Here is a 12,941-nt window from a genome sequence, read left to right as displayed (position 1 = left end):
AAATACTCCAGCCTGCACCAGTTGTTTATACTCTGTATTCAAATAGAGTTATAGGATCAACACTACATTTTTCACACTGTGACCAGAGTGCAGACATAACAATAGGTCTGACTTGTCTACTATTTTGACACTCTCTGTTTATGTGGCTGCTGTTTACTGCTGATATTGTGTAAACTTGAAGCTTTGGCAATTTGCCAAATCATTGGAATGCACATCTTTGCACCAGCAGATTATTCTTTACGTATGTTGCTTTAGGCTGTTGTATCTTTCAGCATATTCATTTAGATAACGACTGTGTTTAAACACTAGTGCAGTCCGAAGGTATGTACTCCAGGGTCAAGAACAAATAGGGACTAGAAGGACACAAGCAGGATCCCAGTTACAAAATAGTTTGGTTTGAATGATTGCCTTAAGTTTGATCATGAGGAAAAAGGAGCTAATGTGCTCGGCGAGTGAAGGTGGAAATTCAATGGCCCTTCACTTCCGAATGTATGTAGATCAAAAGCTAATATATTGCTAAAGCTTTATTAGCAACTGGCTCTATTCACCTCTTGTACCCTCTTGCTCTCTCCCGTCTGGCATTTTTCTTGGCATTTCCTCCAGATTCCCTTGTTCTATTGACTTGATAATTAAAGGATTATGGATTACATAGCGTTCATTAATTCTTCATTGTTACCCTTGTTCCTTCTCTCTCTCTTTCTCTCTCTCTCTCTCTCTCTCTCTCTCTCTCTCTCCCTCTCTCTCTCTCTCTGTGTCCTCTAGGCATTGGATGGCAGGATCTATGAGCACGTAAAAGACTACCTGGTATCACTATGTCGCACCGAGCTAGAAGCCTCCCAAGCCTCGCACAACACCTTCCAGTTCCTGTTGGATAAATCCACCAGGGTGAGTCAGATGTGGTGTGAGACAGAGGCCTTCTGTATTCATTTGTAAGTTTGTATTTTTATTAGGGCTGTCAAACGATTACAATTTTTAATCAGATTAATCACAGGATTCTGTGGATTAATCACGATTAATTTTACCATTCGAAATATGCCCGAAAAAATCTAATTTTCTCTGTATATTGTTGTATGAACGGAAAGATAAATTACAGAAGGTGGATATGTACATTTAAAATGAGTAGGCTAATTGAAAATCCAAATTATGGTTTTAATACTGAAAATAAATTTAAACCAAACCATAATTCAATTGGTCTGTCTCTTTACTATGTCTTTGGGCAAATATAGGATAGGCTATAGAATGCCATTTATTTGCAGGTTGTGCATTCTTAAATACAACTTGATTACAGTCCGCGGTGTGTGTGTGTGTGTGTCTGTGCGTGCGTGCGTTTGTAGACGCGACCACGTCCTAGGGAACTGTTCATGTGTACCAGGAAGCCGACGTTATGTTGATGTTTGATCACACACACCTCTGAAAACTGCAGACATCTGTGTCCTCGCGGGCTCTGAACAGAGTGGACAATGTTTCTCCTCCTGTTGCTCCCGACATCAACTGCCAGCCGCGGCAGTTGATTTTATATACTATCTATACCCCCGACACAGACGTGACCGTTAGCAGTTTAAAACTTTAAAACACGGCACGGGCTAACGTGTTTGGCTGCGCGCAGCTACTGATCCTGGTTCAGCCACAACGTTAGATGACTGTAGTACAGAGCCGGTGGGATGTACGGGGCGGATCATTCTGCGCATACGTTAAATGCATTAAAAAAATGAACGCCGTTAATTCCAGAAATTAATCACCCTGCATTAACGCGTTAATTTTGACAGCCCTAATTTTTATGGAGTGTAGCAGTTTTTGATTGCAAAGCAGTTACTGTGGAAAATAGCCCATCATTGGCCTTGACAACATAGCCTGATCAAAGTGCCTCATTTTGCCAAATACAATTTGTATTTTGTCAATGAAATGATGGGGACATCAGTAATTTTTTTGTTGTTCATTTGTTAGATTTTTTTTTCTTTGATTACACAATAATGAAATTGAGTATTAGAGTTTAGAAGCATCGTTTCGCATACAGCATCATTTCAAACTAGGCAATGCAAAAATGCTAACAAGACATTCTTAAGGAAACCAAAAGACAAACACGGTTTAATAAACAATATGATCTTCCATTTTATAAACCTGCTTTTAGAGCTAATACTTGATACCTAATAATACCAAAAGTTATATTATTATTCTAAACTTTTTATCGGAAGAAACTTTACTTGGCAATGCTTCAAGCCCAACTTGCCCGGTTCTGTGACCTTTGACATGGATGCCATCAAAATGATACTCAACATATCAAACTCAAACAATCTATGCATGGATATGACCAACTCACCCACTGTAGGCTTGAAAAGTGGCTGTGGAGCGTCTGTAGTTTGCTCCATGGCTGTGAACGAAGGCTGTGGTCAGCGCAGATTCACCGATGTCACAATGGAGTCCAATTATAAAAGTTGAGTTTTAAAGCAGGAAAACTTCAAAGCATTGGAATGACCTGGCTTATAACTATCTCCTTTGTTCTCTCACTCAGATAATACAAGAGTTCAATCAGCAGTTGTTCATGCAGGAGAACCCCGTGTTTCACAAAGCACACGACTTCCAGTTCCAGCCCAGCGATTGTGACACGGTGAGACACTCGTCGCTACACACACACATATGCGTACATGTGCGACAATGTGCCGTTATGCCTCGAGTAGATGTTGAGATGTTGTTGTGAAGCTGATGTTTGTGTATGAACCTGTTCACACAATGGGATGGTCAATTTATATCCTCCTTCCTTTCAACACCTAGACGTTTTCAAACAAACAAAAAGACACACACGCACACACACACACACACACACACACACACACACACACACACACACACACACACACACACACACACACACACACGCACACGCACACGCACACACACACACACATATAGTTGTCAGCCTCTTCAGTCGCCACATGTAGGCTGGATTTTTTTCCCTTACTCTTCCCCATAGGTTTTCTGTCCCTTCCCATATTGTGTCTTACATCTTGTGGCTGAAGTCCTTAGCTCATCTTAATCAGTTGAATCACTGACAGTTTATTCATGTACCTTTTATTTTTACGATATGAGAGAATCCCATTAGTACGTCTGGGGCTGAGAGGCCTGTCAAGCTGGACATCAGACAGCCAAAGCTCTGATCATTCTTATTCTCTAGAGATATTTTTGGCTCTTTGATTTCCAATCCTTTGGAGATTTCTTCGTGTTAACGATTTAGGATGGTGTTGTCCAGTGTCTGAAGACAGCATGAATCTACTCGGTGTTCTAATATTTATCGTTTCAACGCCAAATGTTATGTGTCTACTGGGAACTTTTCTTTGTAGGCCAAACTTCTTTTCATCATTTAGATAAACTCAACTTTTTCTTCTTCTTCCCAAATTAATTTTCTGAACGTTAAAATTATTTAAATTTTTTTGTAAATGGATCAGTGTATGCGTTATCATAAGGCATCAATGGGGAAGCCCGCCATCTCATTCATCTAGGGGTCGTTTTGGAAATATTGCTGGCTTTAAAAAACAGATGTCTCGCAGTGGACACTAATCCTAATTCCTCTGCAGCTATCCTTTTTTTCTTGAGTCATTTTGTGCCTCTCAGATTCTTTCTTTCTTTCTTTCTTTCTTTCTTTCTTTCTTTCTTTCTTTCTTTCTTTCTTTCTTTCTTTCTTTCTTTCTTTCTTTCTTTCTTTCTTTCTTTCTTTCTTTCTTTCTTTCTTTCTTTCTTTCTTTCTTTCTTTCTTTCTTTTCTTTCTTTCTTTCTTTCTTTCTTTCTTTCTCACTGCATACTGCCAATTTGACTTTTCCCTCTGTTATCTTTCCCTATCTTCTTTACATAAACTAGTGCTTTAACACTTCTCTTAACAACAATGTGATTTTCCTTCCCTGTGTCCATCTAATCCTGTTCAAACTTTTGTTAACACTTTTCCCTAAACCTGTCTTTCCATTAACCCCTCCTTGTGTGTTATGTGTGTGTGTGCTTGCACTGCTGCTCTCGGGGTGTGTGTATGTGTGTGTGTTCGCGTGCCAGACTCTGAGCTCGGTGCCGCAGTTGGTGGACATTGAGCCGTCGCCCGTCAGTGCCATGAGAATGACCCTGGCACAGGTAGTCTTAACTGTTGTTAGCATTCCCATCTGCATTCCTGACACATGCCATGGATCATCCACTCCATTCACGTCTGTCTATTTATCTATCTATCTGTACTGATCACATCGACTTGAACATGTACTGCAGAAAACCCTTACCATTTGTGTATCTTTCTAACAAAGCCTCGATCAATCTTTTATAATGCAGTTCATCTTAACTTAACTCGTACACCGAAAAAACTTTGTGGCACATTATCTACGAATACAAACTGAACTGAAAACCGGTCACTGACATAACAACACAACGTGTTCAATGAATGTCACTTTATGTAACTAGACCACTTCAAGCAGGGCCGCCGCTCCCTATACGCAGAGTACGCAGACTGCGTAGGGCACCAAGTTCCTGGGGGGGCACCCCAAAAAAAAAAAAAATTATAATTATAATTTTTTTTTTTTTTCTTTTTTTTTAATTAAAAAGGAAAAAGAGATGGTCCGGGGGCCCCTCAAAATAGTTTATTTTTTTTTAAAGTTCATGATAATCATTACATTACAAAAAATATATAAATTAGTTATGAACAGGCCCATCGTTGTTTTTTCTTAATTGTGTAACCTATCCAGGGGTGGATTACTGCACAGGCACACCGGGCACAGGCCCAGGGGCCCCGAGGGCTCAGGGGGGCCCTTAGCCAGAGATACTGATAGTAACTTTTCATGTTGCATAGTCAAAGAGCTCAGTCACTGATGTCAATAACAGGGTCCAAAAAGGAATAGCCTAAATATAAGTACTCATTAAAATGTAACAAGATAGAAATCATCATGGGCCCCTCAACTAGTAGGGGAGAAATACAAAAGCAAGTTAAAAACAACAGCATTAGTAGCTCTGTCTAAGGGGGTTGAAGGCCCCCTCACACATACACAAATAAACTTTATATGTGTGAATTCTAAATTGTTCATATCCACCCTTTATCTGTTGAAATGGGCCTCTCCATCATAGAACATGGGTCTGCAGACCAATCTACTGTTTTTACAGTTGCAGAGTAAAGAGTGCTACCTGTTTAAGAAAAATCTGAAAAATAATGTTCCTTCTGCATCTCAGGATTTGATATCTCTCTAGTCTCTAAAATGTCCTCACAAAGTGCACCAGATTGATGCATTTTACTTTAAAAAGGTAAAAAAAATTCCACCCACCCCCCAACAAGGTACAGGGTCCCTCCAACAATACCCCAAGATCCTGTGGGAAACACTGACTTCCTTAATATGTTTTTGCCATTAATTGTATGTATCCGTGTAGAAAATTCAGTGTACCTGACTGGATAGGGACAAGTGGGGGGCCCTTTAAGAGTGTAAGCCCAGGGGCCCATTATCTCATAATCAGTCTATGATCCTATCACTCAATTCCTTTGCAAAGGCAGTTTTTTCACAAGTTAAGCTGTTCTTTCTGTTAGTAAATGCTGGCAAATGTGCCAAAAAGCAGTCGCAGAGATCTTGCAATGGCAAAAAAAATTTGCTCGCGTCCTGCGGGGGGGTGGGGGGGGGGCATCACTGACAATTTCTGCTTAGGGCACCCAAAAGCGTAGCAGCGGCCCTGACTTCAAGGTTCAGTAAGCTAACTTCCTGTCACTGACCGCAGTTAGCAGTCCCCTCCCTCGTCCCTACGTCACCACATTAATGCACTGCGGTCTTCAAGCAGCAAGTTATCTAGCATCATCTCAGATCCGTAAGTGCGATAATACATGATTAAAAACCATCGAAACAGACATTGGGAAGGATTTGTACCTGCTCTGCCATTGTAGGCACATAAACATTCATCCATCTGTCGGTCTGCACGTGCACCGGCAGTGAGACGCGTGCTGGTTTGTTGCGTTCCCTCTTCTTTCTTTTTTAAACTTTTATTTTAGTGGTTTTATGTTTTTTTTACATATGGACAAAAAAAAAACAGAATAAGTATACACATACAATACATACACAACACCCAACCCCCTCTCCCCTCCCTCCTCCCCACTCCCTCACATAAACAGACAGGGAATACAGAAAGAAAGTGAAATAAATAACTAAGACAAAATGATTAAGAAAATAAGCTATAAGTGCACAAGAAACAAAACAAAGCTAAAACAAAAACAAAAATAGAACTGTGGCAAACCTCATACCTTTTGGTTCCCTAAGTGCCGCAGCACTGGGTCCCATATAGCGGGGAATTTATGGGGGTGACCTGACAGCTCATGACGTAGCCTTTCCACATGTAGAATGCCCACCATTTCCCTCAGCCAGGTTTCAAATTGGGGGGCCAAGTCGGACTTCCACAGCCTCAGGATACATCTTTTGGCAATAACCATGCCATAATGCGTTCTCTCTTCTGATTGGATATCAGTTGTGGGATCCCAGAAAAGTTTATTTTGCCGATTACATGCAGAGCATGTGACTAAGAGATCGGAGTTATGAAACGCGTACACTATATAAGTGATCACTGTATGAATATAAAGCGATTTAACACGTATATTAACATAAATATATTGCTCACTTCACCTTTAAGTGTTAAAGTGGACAGTGCTTCTCCCGTGACTCAACCACCGGATTGACATAGTTCAGTAAGACGACAAGAATAACCTACACCTCACAAATATTCTCCCTCGCAATTCCATGGGCCAATACTTCCTCCTGAGCTGGTGTAACCTTTACAGCATGTTTAGCCAGCTTCAACAAAGACACACACTTTTTACACACAGGGGACTATGAGCAAGTGCATGTGTAATATCAATACAGATAAACACTCAGAAGGGCTCATGTAAGACAACTTTGGTATTTTTAGAACATAATGACTGACTGACTGACAGCTTACGAGGAGATTTAACAGGGAGTTTTATTTTTGTGCATTAAACTGAATGATCACAAAAGTAACTTCTGTGCTTTTAACCCAGGTTGCACATTGATTTGAAACAATCACAAGTCAGTTCTCACCACCTGTAGACTGTAGAGCAGCGGTTTTCAAACTGTGGGGCGCGCCCCCCTTGGGGGGCGCGGGGTTATGGCAGGGGGGGCGCGGATGAATCTGTAAAAAAAAAAAAAAAAAAAAAAAAAAAATGTTTTTAGTTTTTCTTTTTTATACTAAGATCATGGCATAGCTGGACACAAGTTCTTCTGCTTCGTTCCCCTCACTGCATTTAAATGCATTCAGTAAATTACAGAGAAATAGGTCTTGTTAAAGAAAAAGAGCACCAAGCCCAACCCAGAGGACCCTGCATACATTTTGTTTATTTTAAATTAATATTTTTATGGAAAATCCATGTGTCCTTCTTCAATAGCTTCTAATTCATCAGACCCAGTGTCTCCAAATTATTTGTTCACACAAAATTCCTCATATTTAGCCTCTTAATTGTCCTCTCAAAGTGCACCAGATTCATGCATTTCACTTTAAAAAGGTGAAAAAAAATCTCCCGGGGGGGCATACCCCCGGACTCCCCCAAGAAGGGTCTGGTTCTCCACTGGCTACTATTCTCCTCCAGCAGGACATTGGAGGCACTAGCGAAAAAACACTGGGTGTGTGAATGACATTTAACTAGTCAATAATTTGGGCAAGTCTGTCTGCCTATCTTTCTCACTCCGATGCACACTCAGTCAGTATTATCCATGCTTAAAGGAAGCAGGATTAAAACACTGGATTAAGATGTTAAAATGTATTAAATGTGTTTAAAAACGCACAAAATTTTTTAGAATGTTTCAAAAACATGTTTAGATTTGTAAAATAATAATTATTTTTTTTTGGGGGGGGGGGGCTCCGCTGAAATTTGTTCTCTGATGGGGGGCTCACTCTCTCACACTTTGAAAACCCCTGCTGTAGAGCTAACGTTGTAAATAAATATGGTAGCTTTATTTCTAAATACTGGCAATGTCCATTTATAGCTATCATGACATTTTAGAGTGTTGTACCCCGCTGCTTCACACACATCTTTGATTGTATTATTACAATAAGAGCTCTTATACCATATAGTTTTGTTGCACCCTGATAACGAAATAAGAGAGCCACATTTGCTGGATTACTGAATATCACTGTAAGGGACAGTGGCTTCACAGCACTGTAATGCTGTCATACTGTCATGTGTTGAGTGAGCAATGCAGTCCCAGCACCAAATGACTCATAAGATGCTGTACAGTTGTTTATGTTGCATCATCTGTTCAAATATCACTAGTCACTACACTTCATACCTCCTGTCGATATAAATGAGTCAAATATTGAGTGTTCATTTTTCTTTTTGCACATATAACCACTGAAGGCTAAATGACTGCCTCTGTGCCTGTTATGTTTTTAGTGTTGTTGTTTGTGTGTTTATTTTCTATGTCTTATCAAACCACCTCACCATAATCAAGCTGCATGCTGAATATGAAAGTATTGTGTGAGTAAATCTTGTCCTAATAACAGCAACGGTTATTATTTTAAATGGCGCATGAATGTTATATTATGACTAAAAAATAAATTTGGAGTAAGGATGCCAGCATTCAATTCTGAGTTTCATGAAGCTATATTGTATGCATAGATCCCCTTGGTTTGTTAGGATAACATTATAATACATCTTATCATAACAATGCACGACAATGCACAATTCACGAGGCACGTCTTTTTTGTTCTACTCTAGGTTGTTCAAACGCCTTGGAGTCAGAGACACCCACTGCTTTTAAAAATCCATTTCAACAGCCCACAGAAATATATCTGCCTTGCCTTAAGTGTGATACAATGTGATGAATTATTTTAGTCAAGACAGCGGTATGTCTTTGCAATGTGCAGAGAGAGAGAGATCCTTTTCTAGAAACAATGGAAGCCTAGGACTGGTGTGATATGATACAAACTTACATTAGAACAGACAGTGGTAGCTTGTTACTGTGGCCAAATCATAATGAGGTTTAGAGCTTTTCTTGGCATTGTACGTATTACATTAATATAATAGGAAAGTGATAAGACTAACGGGGTGACACAGTAATGGCACTTTTCTACCAGCATATACCATACTTTTCAGCTACACTTTGCCTGAGCTCAGTCTCCCCCCACAATCCCTGTGGTTTGAAGAACAGCCCAGTTGCTCTATACAGTCCTCTTAATCACTGCTATTATGACAGTGGAGGTTGTTATTGAAGTGCAGTATGATCACACTATTCACTGAGTTCACTGAGCTGTACTTTACATTCCCCTCAGTTGGCAGGCTGACCAGTCGTAATTGTGCCTTCTATCACACTTACAGTAGTTGCTAATGGTTATTGTGACCCTAAAACAATACATTTATATTTGACATTGGCTCATAACACATTTGGAATGCAATCGGATTAACACTGGTAATACTCACTAAAGGTCCCCACTACATCATGATAAAGGAAAGGGAGAAAGAAAGAAGTTATTTTCTGCTGTACTTCTTCAGCGATTCACTGACTGTAATGCCCTTTATTGACTCAGACTAAGTTAGCCAGTCACATGGACATTTTAAGGTGAACCCTAGTGTCTTAGCTAAAGTTGATACAGAGTGAGGATTCAAAACAAACTTCATCACAGAAAGTCACTGAAAGGTCACCTGCAGGCTTGTAGGCCACCTGAAAGAAGCTCTTGTTTACTCTGTTTGCTCCATTATAGTAACATTATACCAATAAACTATCAAGGCACAAATTGACTTGGCTCCCTCCGTGGCATATCCGTTTAAAGCCACTGTTCAGATCTAGTTTTCTGCCTCCCGGCCTTAAGTCCCCGCACATACTCCATTGCTTGAATGTAATTAAGCTGTAAATCTTCCATGTAATACCCTTGGTTTCACACCTATACTTAGCCAGATTTATGCTCTGTTGTTACTGAAGCGGCACATAATTAATAGATATGATGTGCATGGAAACTGGCAATTAAAATACGGTGTTCTTTAGTCTGGGTAACACACTTTTATTACCAGAGTATGGGAACCCCAGCCTCTCAGGTCTGTACATCCTGAGGCTCAGTTTGTGTTGGTTTGAAGTGAAGTGACTTTTTTCTGTTTGTAGCCAGAATAGATGTTTTACTTTACATTTTTTCAAATGTTTTAAACATTATAGGCTTTTGATGTAAGCCATAAACTGTACCAACAGTATTTAAAGGAGCTGTAAGCGGAATGGTTCTTTTAGCTAACTTCCTGTCAGTTACTGCAGTTAGCAGTCCCCTCGCTCGTCCCTACGTCACCACATTAATGCACTGCAGTCTTCGAGCAGCAAGTTATCTAGCATCATCTCAGATCCATAAGTGTGATAAAACATGATAAAAAGCATCAAAACAGACATTGGGAAGGATTTTTACCTGCTCCGCCATTGTAGGCGCATAAACATTCACCCATGTGTCGCTCTGGCGTGCACCGGCAGTGAGACCATGAGTGAGACGGGTGCGGACGGGTGTCGGTTTGTAGCGTTCTCTCTTGTCATTGGATAAAATTTCGGGATACTCCATAACGTTTAATTGCTTATTACATGCAGAGCAGCTGACTAAGAGATTTGCTTTATGAAACGTGCACATTGTGTTAGTGATTACTGTATGAATAAAGAGCGATTTAACACTTATATTAATATAAATAAACCGCTTACTTCACCTTTAAATGTCAGGACTTATTTCTGCAAAACATGGATCAAAGTTTAGATTTTGCATTGATTTTAGTCTGATAATTAGAAGACACAAGTTACAGCATTGTTGAAAAATAAAGCAGTTGCAACTATAAATGTACACGCAGTTCTAAAAAGTATCCTTTTTGTTTTCTGTAAAATCAAATATACAAATGACTAAATGTGCAAAGTAAAACACCTTTTTAGGTATTATTTATTCACATTTTCACATGCAGTCTCATACAGTAACACAGACATATACACACACCAATGCTTTTTTGCCCATGTGATTTTACAGTGGATAGCACTAGAGCTTTGCAACACGCTGTATTAATTAAGCGAGAGGGAAAAAATCTTTCTCTCACCGTTTTTTTTAGCTTAATTAACAGCTTCTGCATATCACACACATTGTGCTGTCGTCGGCAACAGTATACTTATGTTTGCACTTGTGTATGTTTGTTTGCTTGCTTGTATGTGTGTGTTTGTTTGTGTGCGTGCGTGTGTATATGTGTGGGGCTGGGTACATGTGTGTGTTTACCCATGCCTGTCTGGTGCGTGTTTGTCTATATTAGAGTCGTCAGCTGGAGTCGGACACGGGGACGACGGAGGAGCACAGCCTGAACAAGGAGGCCAGGAAATGGGCCACCAGAGTGGCCAGAGAACACAAGAACATCATCCATTATAAGAGGGTGAGAGGAACACACCCACATTCCTCACACATACACAGTTTAGAAATGCAATTCGTGAATATGAATTCAGTTAATTTTAAAACACATACTATTTCTAATCACGTTCTGTGTTTCTGAATGCTTTGTCTTCAGCGTTTGGAGGAGTATGAAAGCCATGGCTTGCCCCCCACAGAGCAAGGTAGACTAGATCTGGAGATGAAGATAGAAGACACCAAAGAAAACATGCGTAAAGCTGAGGTCTGTCAACATTAATTTTTTCATCACAAAGCTATTTAACAGTAATAGGATATGTTCCCTTAGTGTTCTTCTATTTAACCCAACCCCTTCTGTATTAGGATTACCTGTTCTCCCTGTTACTGTATATGGGTTTGGTTTCTCACAGTCCAAAGAAATGCAAGTTCAATATCATGCATAGCAGACGAGGTATGGACAACATTTGGATGAATGTTTAAGATTAATAGTGATTTGGATATGCAATTAATATGCAATTAACAAACGGCACTCTGGATCGATCAATACACCTTTCACATCGCAGCAGAATTCAAATAATTGAAGTTATTCATTAATTTTTATACGCAAAGCCCAATAATGCCTTGCTGTACGTGGTTACGCTGCATTGTGTTCGGTTGATGAGGTTTTAAAATGTGTGTTTGTGTTCGTCTGAATACGTCACTGCGACAGTAAACGGGTGTAATAGCAGCCCAGCGTTTTAGGCTCTCTTTTTTAACTGCCCCGTCTTCCCCTTTCTCATCTCGTTCGCACTCCCCGTCTTGTCCTTCGTCACCTGTCAGCCCTTTCCACTTTACAAAGAGTTATCTATCATTTATGTATCGATTTTTGGTACATTCAACCTGTCACATGCCGAATGAGATCACTGCATCATCCCTCAACCCTCTCAGCATGTCTGTCTCTATTCTCTCTCAAAAGTCTCCGCATCTGCGCTTTTTTAGTCTTCAATCTCTGTTTTTTTTTCAATTTCATTCTCCTCCTTCCATTTGCTGAGCTCACCTTCTTTTAACCCTGCCTCTATACCTCCAGTCCATACTACCTTTCTAACTAGGCTTTCACATATCTGGCACCCTCTGCTGCCAGGTTTGGTGCTACCCACTGTGTGTTTCAATCTACCTCACACTGCAATAATTGCTTTTAGCAGCTCTTTAAAAAAATATATACCGTAAATACATATTTTTTTGGCATTTTGACTCTCTCTCTCTGTTCTGGTCTCTCATGTTCACACTGTATGTCTGCTTTTCTTTGCTCTCCCAAGGCCGACATTACCTTGAGTAAGATGATGAATATTTTATGAGCTCAATTGCTACAAATGGCTCCATCAGAGTGCTCTTATCACAGAATTATAAAGGGATGGAAAGCGGTGCAAAACACATTATCCAGGTTTGATTATAGATAGATCTATATGGGAGATCTTTAATTTTACATGAAATCTCACATTCCTCCCATCAAACATCTTGCAGTAACCTTTTCAACACATTAAGCGCAAGAAAATAGATCTAGGCCTATATTTTAGACAGAGAATGAGCTCTAAAGAAAATAACTTAGATGCAGTGATTGT

The 12,941-nt window shown here is 39.9% G+C and overlaps 1 protein-coding gene across 2 annotated transcripts in view; it reads left to right on the top strand.

The window, feature by feature from the left end:
* fchsd2 (FCH and double SH3 domains 2) overlaps nucleotides 1-12,941 on the top strand; it is a 61,408-nt gene that overhangs the window by 28,942 nt on the left and 19,525 nt on the right. For both annotated transcript variants that reach the window (XM_080053370.1, XM_080053371.1), the window contains 4 exons: nucleotides 763-885; nucleotides 2,510-2,605; nucleotides 11,255-11,371; nucleotides 11,504-11,608. In XM_080053370.1, coding sequence (XP_079909496.1) covers nucleotides 763-885; nucleotides 2,510-2,605; nucleotides 11,255-11,371; nucleotides 11,504-11,608 — 441 coding nt within the window. The remainder of the gene's footprint in view (nucleotides 1-762; nucleotides 886-2,509; nucleotides 2,606-11,254; nucleotides 11,372-11,503; nucleotides 11,609-12,941) is intronic.

This window comes from Ammodytes marinus, assembly GCF_949987685.1.
Source record: "Ammodytes marinus genome assembly, chromosome: 3".
Classification (NCBI taxonomy): Eukaryota; Metazoa; Chordata; class Actinopteri; order Uranoscopiformes; family Ammodytidae; genus Ammodytes; species Ammodytes marinus.
Note: the sequence above shows the minus strand (reverse complement) of the source record. Positions and strands in the feature narration are given on the sequence as shown.